General features: G+C 35.3%; 1 protein-coding gene across 5 annotated transcripts in view; it reads right to left on the bottom strand.

Annotated features, from left to right (window-relative positions):
* Positions 10,179–25,079, bottom strand: part of NCKAP1 (NCK associated protein 1) — a 102,557-nt gene continuing 87,656 nt past the window's right edge. For all 5 annotated transcript variants that reach the window (XM_003359581.4, XM_003359582.4, XM_021075813.1 and 2 more), the window contains 7 exons: positions 23,154–23,236; positions 22,512–22,592; positions 19,989–20,082; positions 17,536–17,652; positions 16,839–16,948; positions 15,635–15,724; positions 10,179–12,548 (listed from right to left, as the gene is read on the bottom strand). In XM_003359581.4, the coding sequence (XP_003359629.1) occupies positions 12,432–12,548; positions 15,635–15,724; positions 16,839–16,948; positions 17,536–17,652; positions 19,989–20,082; positions 22,512–22,592; positions 23,154–23,236 (692 nt within the window). In that variant the 3' untranslated portion in view covers positions 10,179–12,431. The remainder of the gene's footprint in view (positions 12,549–15,634; positions 15,725–16,838; positions 16,949–17,535; positions 17,653–19,988; positions 20,083–22,511; positions 22,593–23,153; positions 23,237–25,079) is intronic.

The following is a 25,079-nucleotide window of genomic DNA, read 5'->3' on the forward strand; positions in this document are numbered from 1 at the left end:
ATATCATGAAAAATTCCTTTTACCTAAAAACTTCTAAAGCTCAGAGTATTGCAGTACTATTTCTTGTCATAGGACCAATTGAAAACAAGGTATAGACCCCTCTTAAGTAGCTTTGGATATTAGCAAATACCAGAGGAATTTTTTGATGTGAGAAAATATTCATTTACTTTTAAAGTAACATGTTTCCTATTATGTATTAATAACCTGACTTCAACAAAGACTATCTTATCTGTTGCTAAAAATCGACCAACTATAAACAGCCACTAGAGTGCTGTCTTTGCCAGTGCCAAAAAGATTTCCAAATCTTCTCAGCTAAAAAGTCAGCAAAGATCAAAGAGTTTTCACATGAGCTCTCTACATGCCAATGAGATACAAGTACCATCTTTTAGCACATTATAATAATACAGTTGTGCAGCACTCTTTTTCCACAACCTGTAAAATTTTATATTTGAAAGAGGCATTATATTTTCAGCAAAAGAAAATATGAATTCAGAAATGTACATTTAAGAAGTTCAATGGTCTATTGCTACAAGTTAATACAATTTCTTCCCATTCTATGGAGTTCAGAACTGCAAATTCTTGGCCAAGTAGCCACAATAGATAAAACTTGAATGTTAGAGTGCAACTTGACAAAATAAGTTATTACTCCTTAGTCACTGGAATAAATAATATATGTGCACTCTAACATTTATACTTTTTCACTTATTTTGTTATGCAAGCCGTGCACCAAATTAAAATATGTGCATGACTACAATATTGTAGCCAGATATCAAAAAGAAAGGAAAAGAGAAAGAGAGGAAAGACGAAGGAAGGAAGGAAGAGAAGAAGGAAAGTCCAGCTCAGATTAGATTCTGGTTAAGCATGATTTATTTTATTTGCTAATGATATCATAATAATTTTCTAATACATTCACATATCCATTGGCCATGATCAATAACAATGAAACCCTTACCTGAGCCCCTGTTTAGTTCTAAAACTACAACAATGAACAACCATTTTTTGCTTTACCATTCTCCTCCTGCATCACATAATGAATGCTAATATTCATGTTGTGATCAAGGTCAAATCCGTAAAATCTCCCTCCGCCCTGTACTCTGGGATGTCAAGGACCATATCTGTTTTATGTACACATCAAGTACTTAGGACACAATGCCCCATGGATTCATCCATTCAGCAATATATGTTGAGGGTATTCTCTGCGCAAGAAATATAAATTAGGTTATAAGAAATTTAAAACTAATCAAATTAATTCAAGGAATAAAATTAAAAGAGCCTGGATGTTTTCTCAACCTTATCCTTTTATAGTTGTTTACTTTTCCCTGTGCATCCACTCCCTTCTTTTCATCTGAGCTTTTCTCTCATACTCTCCTCCCTCATAAAATAGCTGCCTTAGTCCTGACTCCAGGAGACTTTCTGTTTAAGCAGCCACTTCAAGTTTTAGCCTTCAGGTTCTAATTTATGTGGGAAAAGTCTGACAAAAAGAGTCCACTGTTTTCAAGTCATTGCACTAACTCCCCTTGGATTAAGTTTCCTCCCTCATTTAATCAGCTGTAGCCAGGGAGAAATCACATATTAGGATCAGAGTGTGTGGGGCTCTGTGGGGGCTCACAGAAGGGAGCCCCCATTAGGAATATCTCCCCAAGAGGAGGCTGTGAGTAGGGCAGGTAACCATAGATAAGCTTAGTTAAACTGTAATTTTAGTTGTTAGTTTTGTTTGGTTTTTATCATTCTGCCCCTAGTATCTGGCACCTAGTTAAGTATTTTTTTAAAATATTTGTTGAACTACTGCTAGGACATGACATAATGTGTTATTCCTTTTAAATTTTGGAATTATGTGGGATGGAGAAGGAAAGTAGAGGGAAATGAAATAAAAGTTGCTGAGGTTTGGGACTCTGAAAAGATACACAATGCTCAAAGGAGGAGTAGAGTAGAGTTAAAGCTGGAAATTTATGTTTAACTTTCCTGCAGAAGCATTACTTTAAAAATGAAAACCCTTTTCAAATCAATCTTTGAAAAATCATTTTAAACAGTTAAAACAAGAGACTCTAGCATATAATTTCTCAGAAACCCATTGTCCATCATAACTATTCTTGAGAATATTGTACATTTAAAAAGTACAACACTATTCTCTCCTTTTCTGAATCCCTTTAGAACTTATGCTATTTAGAGTTACATGAAGGGCCCCATTAATTTCAAAATTGAAAGGGTAAGGAAACAAACCCCTCTCCAATAACTTTCCCTCTCAGAAAAGATGCTTTGGGGAGGAAAAGGCTAATGGCTAGACAGATGTTACAGAAATGCATTGGTAGAGATGCCCTTGGCTGTATTTTGGGGGAAAGTAATTATGTCAGAGCATGTGGTGAGCACCACTACCTGGGTGTCCCCCAGGAATATAAGTACTCTCGAGGTGTTCTCCTTCTCACACACAGAGAGAGTTAAACTCATTATGAGGATCCACCCTGTGCACACTTTTAGAACCTCTGCTTCAAAGGTACAATGAGGTAAATATATGAAGCAAAGCAGAATTCCTACAATAGGCTTACAAACAGTGGTCTGGGGGATTCAGATGCTGTTCTTTAAATACCACCCCTATCTTTCAGCTGTAACATTCTGTATAGAATCAATGGAAAGACTACTTGTCTCAAAGGCTGACTGGCTTATGGCTGAAGAGCATGTAGTAGAGTGGTGTGATCTTTCAGATGGGAGTCATGGTATTGGTTCCCTCACCAACAACCTTTGGACTTGGGTTCAGATATGACAGGAATAGCAGCACTCATTGGAGAGGTCATCAGCTGCTTCCTCTAATCACTTTCTGGGTGCTGTGACATCCAGCAGCAGAGACATTTATTCTTCAAGGGTGTTGGGCTGTCTTGGAAGCCTATGAGTTTGGTCGGTCCTCACTGTGTGATCACCTGCCAAGGCTATTAATTGCCAGTGCAATCCTGAGAAAAGATGAGAAGTTATACTGATAGGATAACTAATCCTTGTGCCTGGTGACATGAGAAGATCATCAGACCAGCTTGAGTATGGGAGGTATTTCTGCAAAGGGATAAGATTACAATTAAGTATCTCAAAGCTCTTGCCTTTTTATGAAGTACTGGCTCTAGCTAGAGGTGAGTCACCAGATTGAAAGGATCATATCTCTATTTCAGGACAGTGACCTGAGCAGTCACCTTGTAATTTCTCTGATGGTTCCTCTTCTTTGCCCTTGGCATTTCACTTAATTTGGAAAAAAAAAAAAAAAAGTTTTTTTTTTTTTTCCTGTGGCATGGAATACTTTTTATCTTCCCGCTCTTATGCCTGTTTATATAAGAAGCTCAGCTCCTTCATCTCTCCTCCTCCCCCCCACCCCCCCACCCAAATACTCCAGACATATGAATCATCTCATTAGGAAAAATCACAGAAACCACTTTTTTGTGTCACCATTGAGCAATCTCTATTCCAGGTGCTGGAACTCTCCACTTACCTGTAACTGATAATGCCCTGCCCCTCCACAAGAACAAAGAGAAAAATAACCATTTGCTCCCAACATGACATAAAGGGCATCATTTCCAATGGAGTTCTGTAGCATCTGCCTAGCCATCAGACAACTTCACAGAATATTTTCTGAGGGCTGTGCAGTGTTGGGGGTTGACTAAACTGAAAGATGAAATAAACATGGACTTTGACCTTAAGGCATTTCCAGAATTGAAGAAGACACAGGTAAGTAATGATTACACTGTGATTCAATAAGTACTATAATAAAGGCATCCACAGGGTTCAAAATAAAGGATGATGTGCTAAGGAAAAAGGTTGTAATGATTTGCCACCAGAATATAAGAAAAGATTCTATTTCCAGAGGTAGAAAACAATGCAAAGAAAAGCATAGAGGCTTCCAATGAGCAACTGTTGAAATTGTTCTGGATACTGCAATGACATCTGAAAATATAACCTTTACGTTTGTTGTTTATAGTATACAAAAACACAGTATAAAGTCTGCATAGTATAGAGCAGTCTTAAAAAAATAAAATAAAACTTACCGTTTAAGACAACGTAGTAACTTTCAAAACAGAGCTAGATGTATGTAGTCTTGACAAGATGTCCCATTCTCATAAATTGTGATGTTATACTAGTCATAAAAACCATGATGAACTCTCTGAAAGCAAATCATATAAGAAGGAAAACCAAAAAGCCAATAATATCAGAAAAACAAACACCATTTACCGAATGCCTACTATATGGCAGGACCCCATCTCATTGATTTACATATATGATCTCATTTACTTTAATCCTCACAACTGCCATTGAGGTAGATATTATCCATACTCTAGACTTAAGAAAACAAACTCAGAAGAATCATGCAATTCATCCTTAAGTGACAGAGCTGGATTCAAATCTCAGATTAATTTGATAACATGGCCATCATACCTTACATCCACCACCCCAAGTCCTACCAAGAACCAATAAATGTTCATTATGATTAAGGGTTTATGACTATATAACTACAAGTATATATGCAGTAGCATTACATAGTGCAAAGAGCTCTATACCAAGAATCAAGAATATTCTAGGAGTTCCCTGGTGGCCTAGTGGTTAGGATCCAGCATTGTCACTGTGTGACACTGTGTGACTCGGGTCACTCCTATTGCGTGGGAACCTCATGCTGCAGGCACACCCAAAAAGAAAAAAGTTAGCATTCTAGTCCCAAATGTCTTTTTCTATGCAACTTTGGTTTAAGTACTTAATCTTTGAGTAGGTTGAAGTAATTTCTAAGGGTCTATCTAGGTGTAAAAAATTAACTTGTTCCTTTATTACAAGCATTGCTGCCTAAGGGGTTTTTCATTCAAGTATTAGCTATTATCTTGAAAATAAGTTCATCTTTCATAAATGCAGAATCATTCAGTCATTTACAGAGCTCCCTACACTAAGTCTAATGCTAGGACAGGTAATGAATATTCAAAGGAGGATCTCACTTCAATAGCTGGGTTAGCTTCACAAACTTACCAAAATACCATTTTTCTTAACATAGTAAATACTACTACATAAGCTTGAGCCTCACAATTAAAACAAGTAATTTCAAAATTGATAAAAATGACATACTATAGGAGGGATAGGAGAGTGTGAAGATAGACTAGGAAAGACATATAATTCAGTAGAGATTGAGCTGTGAAGGATGAGAGGGAAAAAAAAACAAAGCAAATCCTGCCAAAGAGGACAGAAAGTAGGCATGTACCCTCAAGCTATTTTTTACACCAGAAAATATTTTCAAGTGTTTTGGGAAAGAGCATAAGATAGCAGAAGCATGGGCTAGAAATCCAACAGCGGTATATTTCAATCTCAGTGCTGTCACTCAGTAATTTTGTGACACTGGGGTAAGAGATTTAAAGCTGTGAGACTGAAGTTCCTATTGTGGCTCAGTGGGTTAAGAGTCCAGTGTTGTCCTAAGCTGTGGCATAGTTTGCAGATGCAGCTTGAATCCAGTGTTGTCATAGCTGTGGAGTAGGCCTCAACTGCAGCTCCAGTTCAACCCCTAGCCCCAGGAACTTCCATATGCTGAAGGTGTAGCTGTAAAACAATATATAAAAGTAAAGATATGAGACAACTTCCCATTCATTCATGAAAATTGTGAAAATACCCTTACTATGTAATTTGGTTTTGGAGATTAAATAAGGGACATGAAAATGCCTAGTATTGAGAGTGGCGCAATGTAAGCACTCAGTATTATTTTTTTCCTCCTTGAGCTGCAGTTAAATTCATGCAAAGCATCTTTAAATACTATTGGCTTAGAAAAAGCCACATTCATATCTGGAAGACCTGAGAGACAATATAATAAGAATGCAGCTCGGGCCAGATTTAAATCTTGGCTCTGCTACTTCCTTGCAGTCTGAGTTTGAACAGGTTACTTACCTTCCTTGAGCTTCTGTTTCCCCATAAGTAAATGAGGATAATCATCACGTAGGGTTACTGTGAGAATGAAATGAGCAATAGCTAGAGAATTAAATTATATAAAAATACCACAGTGTCTGGTACATAGTGACCTCTCAATAAATATTAGCTTTCATTATTACCCTAGCCAACAATTTTGGTTTGGACAAAGCCCCTATTAATAGTCAAGGTCAAATTTTCCCTTCGGTCCCACCTCAAGTTCTGCCAGTTGGGCCTTGCTTCAGACTGCACACAAAGACCCTTGTACATTTTGGCTGAAGGTAAGAATTATGAATGAACTGAAGTTAAGCTTCTGCTTGGGAATGTGTACATTATCTGTGCCTCAGCTTCAGCCTTTGGGAGGTTTAACAGTTGAAGCCTACTTTAGAGTGCTTTCTGGCACCCATAGCTTGTGAGTAATCAATGACTATGTAATCACATAGGTTATGGTTATATCTAATTAGCACGACATCTTAACTGACTTATAAGTAATCGTTGAATGTTCACTTTCAAATAAACATTTTAGATGTAGCTTGGAATGGAATAATCGGCCTATGTATTTAATATATTGAATTTCATCCATCAGTTTAATTATGAATGTACCTTTAGAATGAAAGTATTTTTTATGTGATACTTGCTGTAAAAATTCTCTTTCTACTGCAGGAAAGATGCTGAAATTGGTGTGTATGTAACTAAAGATAATATGCAAATAGAGAACCCAGAAGCAATATTTTTATCTTGAGATGAGAGCCAGTCATACTGCTCCACTGTCACATTTCTAGAACCAAGATTTACTGAGTTTTTTGTTCTCAAGCAATAGTATGATACAGTAAATCCATGCAAAAATATTAGAGAAAAATAAACAAGGGCACTGTATCTCAGGTTCGCTTCTGAAAAGCTTATGCATGAGTGCACAAAGTTTCAGTTTGTGAGTGTATTTTAACGAAATTTTTAGCATCACCACTGCCCTCCAAAACTTTAAATCCAAGTTAAAGAAGAAATGTCTTTAACTTCATTACTAATGGAGAAAAAGCAAATTTTAATAATTTAATAGCAACTTCATCATGAGTTGCTCTCTGCCCTATACTTGAAGGTAAATATTTCTTATCTTAAATGAGTAATTTATCTTGAGTGTTGGAGCAATTTATCAATCGACAGAACAGAGAAATTAATGATTTTGAGCTACATTAAAATTTTAAGTAAAACTGAAAAAATAATAATTTTTGAATAAATTTTATTCATGTATTGTAGAACTTGTATTTTATGACAGTACTTTTCAACCTAGTACTTGTCCAAATATTAATTTCAAGATTCAACCACTGAGCATTTGATCAACACATGAACTGTGACTCAACCATATACCAGTTAAGACACAGCAATCACCAAGTTTGCGTACCTCATATAGCCCCATCTTCACTCACCTATTTCCCAGGTTTGTGGACCTCATGGAAGAGGTTGGCCAGAATACTCCTACACCAAGAACTTGTTCATGTCTTACTTACAAAGACAAAGATGTAGAAAGGTGAGGGTCAAGATGGGTACAATAATCAGAAATAAGACATGGCCTTCTATGGCTTCCTCCATCAATTAGCATGTCTGTCACAGGGAGCACTAACTAGCTCTTTTTCTCCTTTTTGTGGTCTGCCTGTCTTCTTCATTTGTTCTTTGCTTCTACATTCAGAGTTCACAGATCCAATTAAAGTAGGTTTGTTATAAAGAAGGAAATAAACTGAATTCACTAATGCTTTGGCATTGATCTGAGAATTGTAAACTCTGTTATACAGCATCAGGCTTTCTAAACCAAGCCCAAGTCATCAAGCAGTGAGCCATAAGATAGTTAATTTACATGAAGCCATGCCAACCCTTCTATTATATTTAATATAATATATGGTAGAGATTTTATTTCCTCTGCATTTTTAATAACAAAAAGGCCACTTTACCTAGATTCCAAAGCATTTTGTAAGATGGGAAGACTTTCCATAAAATGAAGTCTAGGATGGAATAATAGATGCTTAATTTTAGCTAGCACATTAAAATATAAAGAACTTTACAGGTTAACATAGAGGATGTAATGTAAATGCTTATTTTATTGGTAATTTAAAAGGTTGGTATTGGAGTTCCTGTTGTGGTGCAGTGGAAACGAATCTGACTAGGAACCATGAGGTTGCGGGTTTGATCCCTGGCCTTGCTTAGTGGGTTAAGGATCCGGCTTTGCTGTGAGCTGTGGTGTACGTTGCAGACATGACTTGTATCCTGCATTGCTGTGGCTGCGGCTATGGCTGTGGCTGGCAGCTGTAGCTCCAATTGGACTCCTAGCCTGGGAATCTCCATATGTCACGGGTGCAGCCCTAAAAAGTCAAAAAGAAAAAAAAGAAAAAAAGGTTAGTATTAATTACATCAATTTAGGAGGAAAGTGACTTTTTCTTTTGAAAATTTTGTGTACCAGGTCATGAGTATGAAAGGCAAGAGAAGTCTTATACAACTTTTTATCTTCTCATCAGTAGATATTTTTACCTGAGGTTAAAATTGGTATACAGTCTGCTACATATAGTATCTGAACACACAAAGAGCATCTTTTGGAAGCTGCTAAGTATGTAATTTATAATATACCTATTTAACAGTATAAATTCAGAATAAAGGAATTTGAGTATTAGTATAATTTCAATCTAAAGTTCATATATTTAAATTGGACATCTTTTCATTCTTTAACAGGTATATACCCTTTTTATATCAATGCTGTTCTTACCTTGGATTTGTAAATAAATGTCTTATATCTCTAAAAGTCAATTAAAATTCAGTAATCAGAGTTTCCTGGTGGTCCAGTAGATTAAGGATCTGGCACTGTCACTGATGTGGTCTGGGCCATTGCTGTGGCTTGAAAACAATCCCTGGCCTGGGAACTTCTGCATGCCACAGACATAGTCAAAAGAAAGAAAAAAAATTAGGTAATCAAAATAGCCATATACTAACATTAATTTCTATGCACAGTTAGTACATTTTATTAGTTATATCACTATACTCAGTATTGTATAGGGTTTTTTTTCAATCCTAAATACATGCACTAAAAATTGTTACACATGCAATTGTGTTCCATTAGTATTTTAAAGGAAAATCTTTTGACCACTCCATTGGAAAATAACAAAAAGAATGAAAATGAGTAACTCATTAAATAAAAACAATCAACATAAAAAAAGATACTCCACTAGTAAGCAAAGATATGCAAATTAAAGCAAGATCTATGTTTCATCTATTTAAAAAATTGTTTTTTCCATTTTTTTGGCTGCCCTGCATATATGAAGCAGCATATAAAGCAGCACATGAAGCTCCCAGGCCAGGGATCAGAGCCGAGCGGCAGTTGGGACCTAAGCTGCAGCTGTGACAATGCCAGATCTTTAACCCACTGTGCCAGGCCAGGGATCAAACCTGTATCCCAACGCTACCAAGATGCTGCCAATCCCGCCGTGCCACAGAGGGAGCTCTTACGTTTCATCTTTTAAAGAGGCAAAGATTCATTGACAATAGTGGAGGAAATTATACTCACACACACAATTGTAGGAGTAAAACTGATACAATCTTATTGGAGGGAAATATAATAATATGTATCAAAGTTTAAAATGTATACATCCTTCTACCAAGCAGTTTTACTTGTGAGAAATTATCCTAAAGCAATAATAGCCCAAGTTCCCCAAGATACAATGTATTTATAATACAAGCATACTTCATTTTATTGCACTTTTGCTTTATTGCACTTTGCAGATACTGCTTTTTTTCTGAATTGAATTTTTGTAGCAACCCTGCATTATCAGATGATGGTTAGCATTTCTTAGCAATAAAATATTTTAAAGTATGTACATTTTTAAAAAGACATAATGCTATTTCACAGTTACCACACTATAGTGTAAATATAACTTTTATGTGCACTGGGAAACCAAAAAAAATTAATGTGATTCGCTTTGCTGCGATACGCATTTTATTATACTAGGCTGGAACTGAATCCACAGTATCTCCAAGGTATGCCTGTAATTAAAAACAAGAAACCTGCCTAAACTTTCATCCAAATAAGACTGTTAAACTAGTTTTGCTGTATATGAAGGTATTAAAAAGAATATCAAATATCAAAGACCTTTTTCTACTTGAGTGAAATAAGTAGATGACAGGCAAGTATACATGGTATGATCACATTATTGTAAAGGAAACAACAAAAACAGTATGTTGTATAAATTTGGAAGGAAAAAAGAAAAGTTAAGACAAACAAGATGTTAAAAGCCGTAGTTGTCAATTTACTTTTAACTTTATTTTTAAAAATTCATTTATTTTGAGGGTAGAAAAACTCTCTGCGAAGAATAATCACACAGTACACCAGTCAGTCAATCAGTCAGGGTATATGAGAAAAAAACTGGGGCAAGACAAACTTCACCTGACTATAAAAGAGTGACCTTTTCTTTCAGCCTGAACAGAGTTAAATAATGTCTAATGTAGGTCCTTATGCCCTTCCATGTATTACCTCAATCGAACTGTATATACTCAAATGTCTAGTTTATCTCTGAGGATATCATTACAGACAAGTTATAACCACTCCAGGATCCTAATATTTTCAAAGTAAACAGCATTTAATCTTAGTTTCAACTCTTCACTGTATATTCAGGCTATTTCAAGTTTTAACTATTTCATTTAAAAATTCCTTCCCTTATAGAAAATCCTCAGTGGAACCACTGGTAATTTTCAGCAGACGGTGACAACCATTCTCTGCTTTAAATATAGACTAGAGCTATCATACACAAAATGGAAAGATGATAAACCTGTGGCATTTCACTTTCATTCCTGTATCTGAACATGAGAATTATAACTGAGTTCACAGTAGCCTCCTTTTATATTAATACAAGTTATCAGTACATAAATTAAGAGGCTGTGAACTACAGAAGCTCTATGTGATACCCAGATACAGAGAGCTGAGGATCGGTCTTCACAATGCCAATCAAAGAGCAAAACATCTGGTTAGTTTTCAAACTAAATGCGCTACTCTACCCTCCATGCCAACTTCCAAGCAACAGGCCCTTATGTCCTTCCCATTCATTATTGACTGATGTAGTAGTAGTGCTCAACATTTTCGCTAGTTCTGTGATCATTTAATTTTTTTCCCAGTCTTTCAAATAAATCTGTCCACTTGCTCATAAAATTAGCAAGCTAATGGCACACAAGTTTCTTTTTAGTTCTTAATTTTTTAAAAAAAAGGTTACATAATTTTATTTCCTAATTTGAGTATTTTTTTCTAGTGGAATGTTTTTCAAGCATTTAAAGAAATCTTGTAAGGAAGTTCCTGTAGTGGCTAAACAGAAAGGAATCTGACTGGTATCCATGAGGATGCAGGTTCGATCCCTGGCCTTGCTCAGTGGGTTGAGGGCCTGGCGTTGCCGTGAGCTGTGGTGTAGGTTGCAGATGAGGCTTGGATCTGACATTGCTGTGACTGTGATGTAGGCTAGGGGCTACAGCTCTGATTTGACCCCCAGCCTGGGAACCTCCATATGTTGGGGTGCAGCCCTAAAAAGATTTAAAAAAAAAAAAAAAAGAAGAAGAAGAATCTTGTAAGAGCTAATCTGGTATCAAATACAATACTTAGATATTCCTAAACTAAAGTTTATTTTAAACTAAGTTTAAATGAAAACTTTCCTATTGTTGAATAAATTTCTGAGGATCCCAAATTAAAGAAAGCATTCAAAATGTGATACAGTCTAGTGTTTATTTTATGTTATGGCAGATACACTTGAATTTCAAAAATTTAAAACATATAAAAAGTGGTTAGGGACTAACATTTGTATCAAGAGCTGATAAATGTCTAAGGGTGTTTATTATACAGCAGGGGTACAACGGTAGTGCTAATGCCAACAGGGCACTATGGAAATTAGTCTAAAAATTATCACTAGGCTTTATACAAGCAACAATTTTGTTGCTGTTTTAGAATTTTGGGACATAGTCTGCTTCTAATGCTAAGCAGTCCTTAAACATTTTTTAATGTTATACAGTGTTACAGTAATTAGTTTGGCAATGTTTCAAAATAAAGTAGAAATGTATTCATAACATCACAGAAATGCACATCCAGTTTTGTTTTCAATAAGAACCATAGGTACAGGTCAGAACTCTTCCCTATATGAAATAATTTACACACAGATGAATGCTATAATATTACTACCTAAAATAATCACTAAATACAATTCTTTTTCAGAAATAAACAAGCAAAGTTTTTTTCATTATCAAATATCAAAAACATAGAGATAATGTATGTTTTTTAAACAAATGATACTCTAAAATTATTGGAATAATTTCAGTAAATTCAGCAAATGTGCAACCTAAATCAACCAAGTATATGGAAGTACAACCATATAAGAAACCAATGATCAGAAAATACAACCGTATGAAAGTAATTTATAATCCACAAAACTGTTTTTCAGGCCTTAAGGTAAAATAGTTCCACTGTTTACAGGTAAAACTGAGGCAACAAAAATGCGTGCTTGTCTTCATAAGTAGATGTTTTATGCAGAAGATGTAACACTTTGCTTGTAGACAGCATGGTATGCATTTCTCAGCAAGACATAAGGAAAACAAGATTCCAAAAGATCCATTGTCAGGAATGGGGATTCTTGCACAATCTGAAAAATTCCAAAAAATACATCACTTTAAGTTATTTATAATGAGAACATTTATTGACAACTAGTAAAGTGTAATTTTATACTGTTCTTATAGAAACAGACATAAATTATTTCCTTTTACTTTAAAATCTGAAATGTAAATGCGCTACAGTATATACTATCAAAATGCTTTAAATCACTACTTTTCAATTAAATCAATTAATCATGGGAAATATCCAACACCTTCATTGCCCATAACAACATATTAGACACAAAATAGAACACATACATATTTAAAATGTGGTTTTCAAGTCTAACTAAGAATCCAAGACTAAGCTAAAAAGCCAAATCAAACATGAGACCATCTATGATCAAGTGGAAAACTCTTTTAAAAGTTCTAGAATATGCAAAAGAAAAATAAATGTAGTCCAAAGTAATCAAGAAAGTTTATATGAAAAAAAGATTTGAGCTAGGAAGCACATTGAATCATTATTAGGACAGACACAGACCTCTGCAGAAAAAAGAAATTATTACAAGAGAGGAAAGAATCACATGGTAAAAACAAACACAAATGGTTTCATGGGCAATGAAGAGACGGAACTGACTAGGCATAGGAAAATTTATTATATAGGTAGAATGGAGTCAGAAAATAAAAAACTCGGAAAACTAGAAAAGCCGACACTGATACACTAGGAATATATAAGGCCCAAGTGTTTCCTCGTAGGTTGAAAAATTATTCATAAGACAATACTCTACAGGTAATGGTGATCTTTTATTTTGTTTTCTCATGTGATTCTCATGGTAAAATACAAGTGACATCAGTCTTTTCAGCAATTTTTAAAAAGTATGTGACCTGGGTAGAGTGAATATAAATGAATGGTCAAAAAAGTACATCAGCTCTTAATGTTATTTAGGGAGTAGGATCAAGACAGTGGAGGAGTAAGATGTCACGCTCACTGCTCCCACAAACATCAAAACAACACATCTACATGTAAAATCATTCACACAGAACATCTACTGAACACTGGCAGAACTTAAACCTCCAAAAAGGGCAAGAAACCCTCCACATAAATGGGTAGAACAAAAGAAAAAAAGAGAGAGAGAGAGAAAAGGAATCAAGATGGGACTAGCATTCCTAAGAAGGAGCTGTTAAAGAGAAAAGGAACCCACACCCTGGGAAACCACCTAACCAACAAGGAGATCAGCCAAAGTCACTGAGAAAAAGCTCAGTAACTGGACTGAGGAGGGCAAAGGAGAGTGAGAGCTGCAGAGATCATCTGCACCACTGTCTCTTGACACCACAGCCTGAGATGCTTGAGAGGGGGCTGGGTGCTGAGACTCTGGCTCCAGAGATCAGTTCCTCCAGACTAGGGTTGGCTGTGTGGAGACAGCCTGAGGGGCCAGGGAGTGGAAGGCCACAGCCCAGGGAACCTGGGAGGAGGCCTGGGCCCACAGGAGAACCAAGGTGCTGTTGCTGGGGTGGGCGAGAGAAGGAGGGAAGGCCTGCCATAGGAATCTCCCTGCACATGTGTGGACTCTCAGAGGGTAAGGCACCTCTGGCGTGGGCTACAGATGGTGAGAGGCCACTTGCTTGGGCTACGGGAGACCAGATGCCTCTCATTCAGGATACGGGTGGCCAGGCACCTTTTGTGAGAGCTAATGGCAGTGGGGGCTAAGCGTGAAGCAGAACCTCCTATGTGATCTGCAGGTAGTGGGAACTAGAAAACACAAGGAGGAACCAAGAAAAATTATAAAATTCATTTGCAGAGGCGTAAACTGAGTTAAAGGCACTAAAGAACAGAATGAATAATGCAGAAGAATGAATTAGTGACTTGGAAGATAGAATAATGGAAATCACCCAATCCGGACTGCAGACAGAAAATCAAATGAAAAAACATGAAAGCAAGGTAAGAGATTACGGGATAATATAAAGCGGGCCAATCTACAAACGGGGATTACAGAATGAGAAGAAAAAGAAAAGTGGATTGAAAATATATTTGAAGAAATTATGGCTGAAAACTTTCCAAATCTAAAGGAAAGAGATATCAAGATACAGGAAGCGCAGAGGGCCTCAAACAAGTTGAACCCAAACAGGCCCACACCAAGACATAATCTAATAAAAATGGCAAAAGTTAGATAAAGAGAGGATTCTAAAGACAGCAAGAGAAAAACAAAGTGTTAATTATAAGGCGATCAGCTGATTTCTCTACAGAAACACTATAGGCCAGAAGAGAGTGGCAAGAGATATTCAAAGTTCCAAAAGGGAAAAATTTGCAGCTTAGAATACTCTACCCAGCAAGAATACCATTTAAAATAGAAGGAGAAAGAATTTCTCCAACAAACAAAAGCTAAAAGAGTACAGCAATACTAAACCCATTCTAAAAGAAATACTGAAAGGGATTCTCTAAATAAAAAAGAAATAAGAAGAAATAGGATGGAGGAAATCACAACTGGAAAGCAATCATTTAAATAAGCCAGTATACAGATCTAAAAGGGAAAAAAAACCAAAACCCTATTGTAAAAGTGATGACAAACATAATGAACAGCAAAAGGACAAATATGGAGATCTTATAAAAGGACTTTAAAATCACAGAATGTAGGGAAGGACAGTAAGAAAATCTAACTTTTTTTTTAAAACGTGTTTGAGCCTATATGACTACCAGGCTAAAGCAAGCAGATAAAGGAAGGGGTTAACATACTTGAAAAACAGGGCAACCACAGATCAATTTCAAACGTTACATTCACAAAAACTAAAAAGAAAAGGACACAAGCATAAAATACAAGGAAATCATCCAACCAAAGAAAGGAAGGAACAAAGGAGAAACACAGAATCAAGTGGAAAACAAGGTTTCAAATGCCAATAAATACATATTTATCAATAATTACCTTAAATGTCAATGGACTGAATGCTCCAATTAAAAGACACAGAGTGGCAGACTGGATAAAAAAGCAAGAGCCTATAATCTGCTGTATACAAGAGACTCACCTTAGGGCAATGGACACACATAAAAGCTCTTAATGTTATTTAATAACTAAAATACCAAGAAAAGATTATCAGGAATGACTGGAACTTCGTTGTTGTTAACAAAAATTAAAATAAGACTTACCATATCTAGCAGTAAATAAACAGATTCTCTATTTCTTGTTGTTGTTTTATCTGTCTCCTGGCCAATTTTCAGTAGACTGGAGGACGCAAGCTTAAAAGTATACATACATTTTAAATAAATAAGTTTTTAAAATAAAGTAAAATGTTCAAAAGTTACTTGTCTATTTTCACTGTGCTTGTAAGACATTTTAACCATTCAGTGGCTACATTTAAGATAATGAGCAATTAAATAACAAGGTGAGCTTAGGTTCTTCACATTCAAGCAAAATTTAAGAGCTATTACGGTATAAACAGACACAAGATAATAAATGTAATTCAATATTCTTATTGGTCTCTAAAATTCATTTTTTTAGAACAAACCTTTTTTTAAAAAAATGATTTTAAATTGATTTTTCTCTTCCCAATATCTGTATGAACTATATTTCTTAATTCTCAAATAAGAAATTTTCAAATTGAGTGTGAGTTAATGGGACCATAGGGAGATTAGGACACTAAATTTTGAATAAAAGAAAAAAAATGAAAAGAAAAAATTTAACTCTTAATACTGTTCCCTTTGAAATAGATGTTATTTTGTCCTAAGTGAGTACTACATTTGCTTTCAAAATTTTAAAAATTTAAAAAGCTAACAGCATTTATAACTTGAAAAGAAGCAAATATTATAGTGTGCTTTATATCACAGTGCAACTTTCTCTTAAGTAATACATAGAAAAAGTACAGTGATAAAGGAAAGAGCTACCCTTCCACAGAAACTAAGAGCCATATTCATGAGGCAACAGTTGGCACTACTACCCTCTCTGGATAGTGAGTAGTAGTCTTCCTTTTGAGTTTGGGACCATTAACAGTCTTTCTCCACATAAATGGAAATTAGTAAAATATATCCTGTTAGTGGGAACATTCACCCTTTGCCTCAATTTTCCTTCGTTTTGTTTTTTTCTCTTTCAAATCCTAGGCAAAATTCTAGGATAGTCCAAACACCAGTTTAGGAAAAAAGGTCATACTGCAGAGCTCTAGAAATGAGAAACTTCTAAGTCAAAAGGAAAAAATACTAAATTAACTGCTCCTTGATTTTATGCCCTGCCTTCATCTGCTCCTTTTTCAAAAATGAATAAGTAAATAAATAAAATTTACTTTGTTATAATCTCATAGTTACGATTTTTAATTTTCTTTAAAAAGCATCATTAGTTTTGCTACTTGATTATACATACCGCCAGAAATTCTTTAAGCCGATCTTCAATGCTTCCTTTGTGAATTGTAAACAAAGCTGCGGCAATCTGGTTGATGGCTTTGGCCAAGCAATGTATGTTGTTGCAGTGCCCTGAGAAAGTGCAAATAGGGTTTTGGTTTCTGTGTGACTCCAAAATATCAAAAACACAAAAAGTAATCTTTAATGACTCCGTAATCTATATGAATAGTGGCATGATTAAATACAGAGTTGGCATAACCTGCCTTGCTTTTCTTTCATTTTTCAAAGAATTACTGCTTTGAAAAATAGTGTAGCAAAAGAGCAAGAAATTTTTTTATTTGTATTGAAGAGGCACATTTTCAAAGACCCCTAAAAGAAATCATTTCTAAATTTTACATTGTTTTAGAAATTTAAAAAATAAATGCTTGGCTGCTTTATGAGCATTTCCTCAATCAATCCTTAACACAATCCTGGGTTAGAAACTCCCTCACCATTCACTGCCACACACAGGCACCCACAGGTTCACATACACATTTCGTATGTGATTATGGAACTGGGGCTTAGAAAAAGAAAATTCGACTATTCAAGGTTATACAGTTAGTAAGTGGCAGAACTTTAACCCACATTTTATTACATAAAAAAATCAATTAATTGAAAAGTAGCTACTATATCAAAACTTGAACTTTTCCAGTGCCAATACAATTTTAAACCACTATTACCTTCTATAGCAGGGCTATACTGAGACATCACATTACTGGCCAGTGTTGGCAAAGAAACTGCCACAAAGACCATGAGGAGGCAGGCAATTTTATATTCTTCTTCTGGACTTATGTTTTCTAAGGGAGAAAAATTAAAAGTATTTCTTTCAAGATTGGTTACAGTTGATTATCTAAATCAGAAAAAGCAAATTTAATTTCTATATAGTTTACAGAGCCTTTATAGAATCTATTACAATTTTGTTACAAGAAATATAGAATAAATAGGCAAAACATTCTCTGACATCAACAGTACAAACGTTTTCTTAGGTCAGTCTCCCAAGGCAACAGAAATAAAAGCAAAAATAAACCAATGGGATCTAATCAGACTGACAAGCTTTTGCACAGCAAAGGAAACCAAAAAAAAAAAAGGACAACCTATGGAATGGGAGAAAATAGTTTCAATGATGCAACTGACAAGGTCTTAATCTCTAAAATATACAAACAACTTATACAACTGCACAGCAAAAAAAACCCCAACAACCCAATTGAAAAATGGGCAAAAGACCAGAATACACATTTCTTCAAAGGAAATATACAGATGGCCAAGAGGCACATGAAAAAATGCTTGATATCACAAATTATTAGAAAAATGCAAAACAAAACTACTATGAGGTACCACCTTACACCTATCAGAATGGCCATCATTAACAAGGCAACAAATAACAAATGCTGGAGAGGGTGTGGAGAAAAGGGTATCCTCCCACACTGTTGGTGGGAATGTAAATTGGTACAACCACTATGGAAAACAGTATGGAAGTGCCTCAGAAAACTAAATGTAGAACTACTATATGACCCAGCATTCCCACTCTTGGGTATATATCCAGACAAAACTTTCCTTGAAAAAGACACATGCACCCGCATGTTCACTGCAGCACTATTCACAATAGCCAAGACATGGAAACAACCTAAATGTCCACTGACAGATGAATGGATTATGTGGAATATATACACAATGGAATACTACCCAGCCATACGAAAGAACAAAATAATGCCATTTGCAGCAACATGGATGAAACTACAGCCTCTCATACTAAGTGAAATAAGTCAGAAAGAGAAAGAAAATTCCATATGACATCACTTGTATCTGGAATCTAATATACGGCACATATGAACCTTTCCACAGAAAAGAAACTCATGGACTTGGAGAATAGACTTGTGGTTGCCAAAGGGGAGGAGGAAGGAGTGGGATGGACTGGGAGTCTGGGGTTAATAGATGCAAATTACTGCATCTGGAGTGGATAAGCAAAGAGATCCTACTGCATAGCACAGGGAACTATATTTAGTCACTTATGATAGAGCATGATAATGTGAGAAAAGAATGTATATGTGTATGTGTGACTGGATCACACTGCTGTATAGTAGAAAACTGACAGAACACTGTAAACCAGCTATAATGGAAAAAATAAAAATCACTTTTTAAAAAGAAATATAGAATGAATAGAAACAGTACACATTACTCTAGAAATAGTACATATCACTTGGCTATTACCAAGTTCTGACATATTTCAAGAACCTCTAATAAAACAGTAAGGCAAAAAAATTTTTTTAATTGTAAGATTACAGGACTAAAAATATGTTTATGATTACTGTGGAATACTAAAATTTCCTACTTGAAAATAACAAATTATTTTACAGAAAAATTCTGTTACAACATAGAAAATTTATTATCTCATAACTTACTCTGCAAAATCATCCAAAAAAACTCTTAATTTTTTTCCTCAAACATATATGAATGTGAAAGGGAAACAAAGAAATAAAATTATAGTAGCTGGGGCTACAACTTCTGATTTACTCTTGCCCCAGCTACTATAATTTTATTTCTTTGCTTCCCTTTACACAGTAAAACTCTGGGATAAAGTCGTTTTATATTCACTATCTCCAATTACTTTTCTCCTATTTTCTCTTTTAAGCACTCTTTAATGAGCCTTTTGCCCCTAAGACTCCACTGACACTGCTCCTATCACACATATATAGCTGATCATGCCCTTTCCACTTTCCTGGAAGCAATCCTCTTCTGGGTTTTCTTCTCCTTCACAGATCCTTCTCAGTTTCTTTTGGTAGTCTTTCCCCTTCTCCTTGAAAGTGTCCCAGGTCCCACTTTCTTAAACTTGAAAGTGTCCCGGGGCTCAGACTCTGATTCTCTTCACTTCTGTGTACTGAATGGACTAAATAATCTCACCCAGTCTTACGATTTAAATATCTAATCTGTATGATGATTACGCTAATAACATAGCTCCAAGAAGACAGGGATCTTTTCTGCATTGATATACTCCAACTACCAAAAAATGAAGTAAACAACATTTTGATATTTAAAGCAGGCATTTGAATAAATAGTTAAGTATCTATCTCATACCTATATCTGTGTTGTCCTGGTAGTTTACTAAGACCACTATGTATTTACTAATGCATTTTACCTGATTTTTGTGAAGAAAGAGCTACTACCAAAGCAGGATCAATCTCACAAGGTAATCCAGCAGCTGATGATAATTCATACACATTCATTGCAACCTAAAAAATTTAAGATTACAGAGTAAAAAGTATTCTAACAAATTTCTAAGAAATCTCACTTTAGTAAGGAAAGATATAGTGTTTAGTCTGCCTACAAGAACACTAGAGACTTTTAGAAACTCAGCTGTATAAGGAACTACAGCACAACTAACTATAACAAATAGCTAAGTTAGTACTCTGTGTGTGTGCTGCTGATTATAACATGCTAATATTTGGCCAAACAAACCTTGTACACTTTCTTTGGAAAATTCCAACAGAATCATTCTAAAGTTATCATATTTCTTAGAAACACAGATGTAAGATCAACATCAAGTCAAAAGATACAAATGAAAGAATAAAAGTGGATCAAAATTGCTGACCATATGTTTAATTAAAATCATATTTATTAAAAATTAGTGGACTTCCCGTGTGGCTCACAACATAACTACTTGGCGCTGTTTCTACAGTGGCTGTGGCTCAACCCCTAGCCTGGGAACTTCCATATGCTGCAGGTGCAGCCACTTGAGTTTAAGGGAAGTTCCCGTAGTGGTGCAGCGGAAACAAATCCAACTAGGAACCATGAGGTTGCGGGTTCGATCCCTGGTCTTGCTCAGTGGGTTAAGGATCTGGCGTTGCTATGAGCTGTGGTATAGGTCACAGACACGGCTTGGATCTGGCATTGCTGTGGCTCTGATATAGGCTGGCAGCTACAGTTCCAATTAGACCCCTAGCCTGGGAACCTCCATATGATGCTGGTATGGCCCTCAAAGGACAAAAAGACAAAGAAAAAAAAAAATTAGTGATTCAATGCCTAATCATGCTGTATTTATAAATACAGTAAATTATTTATTATAATAGATTTTTAAAGGAGTACCAATTTAAAATCTGATAAAGCCATTTGTAACGATTAAGGTAATTTTTTTGGTATCGCATATGGATTTCAAGGATATTCTGACTGCTCAATACCTCAGTTAAAATAAACCTACATAATTGGTTACCTCTGATACTACAACAACAAAAGTTTAAAATCTAGTATATATTTATGGGTGAAAACAATTATAACACAAGGCAGAATATATTTAATTCTACAATGAACAAACAAAAAGTTCTCTGACAAGACAAAAAAAAAAAGGAGGAGTTCCCATTGTGGTACAGTGAGTTATGGAACCAACATTGAGTAGATTAAGAATCCAGCACTGCTGCAACATGCAGCATAGGCTACAGATGTGGCTTGGATCCAGCACAGGCCTCAAGTGCAGCTCTGATTTGACTCCTGGCCATGAACTTCTAAATGCTACAGATGTGGCTGTAAAAAAAAAAAATTTTTAAAGAAAAGATAATAAATAAATTCTTTTTAAGAAGAAATTTTCTATCACTTGGAGATCCAGGAATGTGTTTTAGAAGATGGTAATTGACTCAGGCCTTAAAAGTTGAGTGGGATTTCAAAAGGCAGAAATGGAAAAAAGCAGGATTTTCAGGAAGAATAAATAAGAGAACAAAACAGAAAATGTGAGAATGCACACAGCAAGATCATCATCCTATAGGATCCAAACGAAGAGAAGGGTAGAGAAAGAAAGGGAAGAGAATGCAAGAAGGATGGAATAAGTGATGGAAGACAAGCCTCAAAAATCAAGAGACTTGAACATTATACAAAAAAGTTTAGAAATAACTTTTTTCTTTTTCCTTTTTCAGCCATACCCATGGTATGTATGTATATAGAAGTTCCTGGGCCAGGTATTGGATCCAAGCTGCAGCTGCAACCTATGCCACAGCTGTGGTAATACCAGACCCTTAACTCAGTGTTCCAGGCTAGGGATTAGGGAACCCTCGTTGCCACAAAGACAATGCCAGATCTTCAACCCGCTGTGCCACAGCAGGAACTCTCTAGAAATAACTTTTTAAAGTCAGGGCTTTTTGAAATATGCAAAGCAGAATAGTCTTTCCGAGAAACATAAAAGTCAGGAAATTTTCAAAACAATAAAACCTGCTGACTCTAATAGGGCTACCAACATTCATATACACACGCACACACACACATATATAAACAGCATAATAGTTTTTTTAAAAAACTAGTCTATAACTAACCTCCTTTTAATAAGACTTTTAACATCAATTAAAAAACTGATTGAATTTAGCTTTATTCAAAACAAAACAATTCTTATTTCATTGGCTTATCTTTCTCTCTTTCTCATTCTGCTTATGACCATGTATAAATGACTATCAGTTTAAGGAAAAGGTGACTGATATTAACCTATATTGCTATAGGTGATCAAAGAAGACTGACTTTCAAAATGCCTATGTAATATTTTGGTGCTCAACTCTCAAAGACACATTTTTCAAAGGTAAGCATGCTAGCCCAACACTCTAAAATAGAAACCTATAGTACTTTAGGATTTACTAAATTTTATTTCATATTAGGAACCATAAAATTCAAATAGAAAATTTATTACCTTCATATCAGTTTCCCTTGGAATGTGATCTTTGAAATCCTCAATTGAACTTACAAGAAAAGGAATGTGGTAAGACAAGACCTAGACAGGAAACAAATAATTATTTTTAAAAGGCCACCTCTAAACTTATAAAATATTACCGATTACTTCTAGTTGTCACAAAAACTACTTTATTTTCACATGATTTTCTAAAGTGCTAAAATACACAGAAATGGAATGTATTTGATGTCAAACCAAGTACATTCAAATAGAAAATGCTTTAATAAGGAATTCCCTTGTGGTGCAGTGGATCTGACAAGACTGCAGCTACAGTGCAGGTTTGATCCCTGGCCCAGGAACTTTCACATGCCATGGGTATACCTCCACCCCCACCAAAAAAAGAAATAAAAAAAGAAAATGCTTTAATGAAGATAAATGTCAAAAAATTAGCATAATATTCAGGCAAGTTACATCTCTTGAATTCCAATATTATAACAAAAAATGAGTTTAAGTAACTATAATTTCTAGATAATTTTACTTTTTAACTACAAAAACTAATTTTAATTATATTACAGCTAACTATAAATTTTCAAATTTATAAATTTCTGGGAAATTAAAAAGAATTATTTAGCCATAAGATATATACTTATAATGGTTTCTTACATCTCTAAGTGCTTCTTGTGCCAATGATCGGAAAGATAAAATTACACCAATTATTGTCATCCTCTTCAAGACACTGTCAACAGCTAGATTTGAAGGAAGGGGAGAAGAAAAGAGGGTGAATTGGATAGTTTCTTAACCTTGGAGAAAACGCTTGTCATATAATCCCCATGTTAACAATTAAAAACAATGTGATTACAATAAATGATTAAAGAGGCAAATGTATTGAAACCTGACATTAAAATTAAGGAAATTAGTTTACTTCCAGTGGAGTACACTTTGTTCTTTAAAACGGTTTAGATAGTTCACTGGAATCTTCAAACAATCATATAAGTAGTCACTTGTATTATAATCACAAGTAATGACAGAAGTAGGAGAAGGGAAGGGAGAAAGCCACTGATTAGAGGGGATCCCCCAAATCAAATGGCTCTGGAACCTGGAGATGCTAAATTAAGTTGGTGAGGTCTGGAGAGTCTAAAAAGAAATTAACTATTGAGATTCTAACCACTAAGGCCAAGTTTCTGAAGACTATGAATGGATTTCATAACGCTTTGGTTAGACAGCATTATTCTGAAAAGTATTATTATATTGATGATCAAAATATGGTTAAATAAAATAAAGTGAGAATAGAATTTGAGGGATCAGTACCCTCATATTTTAAAAAGCCAACATTTACTGAATTACTCCCTATAGGCAAGATGTTTCACTATGTAATAAGAATACAAATACAAATAAGATAGTAATCTAGACCTTAAGTAATAGTCGAAATGGATTCTCAAGAAAATCAAGAAAATTATGATTCTCTTTATGTGAAAGAAAAAGATAAAAATACACACACACACACACATTTGTATATACCTAACAAATTTCTAGAAAGATGTGTAGAAAACTGTTAACTGTAGTTAACTTTGAGGAAAAGGAATGGAGAGAATTGTTTTGTTTTGACTTTCTACCTTCTCTGTGGTTTATTTAAACCTTTATCATAAGTATCTTTTATTAATACACATGAAAGGGCGTAATATAAACCAAAATATGATGAGAATTAAAATGGTAGTGATAACAATACAATATAAGGCACAAATATGTTATAAATTCCACATGAGCAAAGTTTTATTCATTTTTTTTACCTATCTCTAGCACTTAACAGAGTGCCTAAGACCCAGAAGAGTAGGTGCTGTTCAATGAAATGGTTATTCAAGAAATGAGACTAGGGAGTTCCTGCTGTGGCTCAGTGGTTAAGAATCCAAGAACCATGAGGTTGTGGGTTCGATCCCTGGCCTTGCTCAGTGGGTGAAGGATCCAGCGCTGCTGTGAGCTGTGGTGTAGGTTGCAGACGCGGCTCGGATCCCACGTTGCTGTGACTGGCATAGGCTGGTGGCTACAGCTCCGGTGGCTACAGCTCCTTACATTGTATTGTTATCACTACCATTTTAATTCTCATCATATTTTGGTTTATATTACGCCCTTTCATGTGTATTAATAAAAGATACTTATGATAAAGGTTTAAATCGGCTACAGCTCTGATTAGACCCCTAGCCTGGGAACCTCCATATGCCGCAGGAGCGGTTCAAGAAAAGGCAAAAAGACAAAAAAAAAAAAAAAAAAAAAAATGAGACTAGACAGTTGTTACTATTTAGAAAAGGAGAGAAGAAACAGGGTAAAAGAAAAGATTCTCCAAGAATATGTCACCCAAGTTAGGCTAAAGGAATACTAAGCAGAGAAGGGCATTCTAGGCCAAAAACTAAGACAGCAAACTCAGAAGAAAGAATGCAGAAAGTAAAGTGAACAATCAAAAAATAAGTTAGTGTGATATAATCATATATATCCCAAAGGATGTTACCCAGGATTTAACAAAGTTTGCAAAGTCTACATCTATAATGTCATTTTGAATATGCATAACAATAACAATATATTAAAAGTACTGGGGGG

This window comes from Sus scrofa, chromosome 15 (assembly GCF_000003025.6).
Source record: "Sus scrofa isolate TJ Tabasco breed Duroc chromosome 15, Sscrofa11.1, whole genome shotgun sequence".
NCBI lineage: Eukaryota > Metazoa > Chordata > Mammalia > Artiodactyla > Suidae > Sus > Sus scrofa.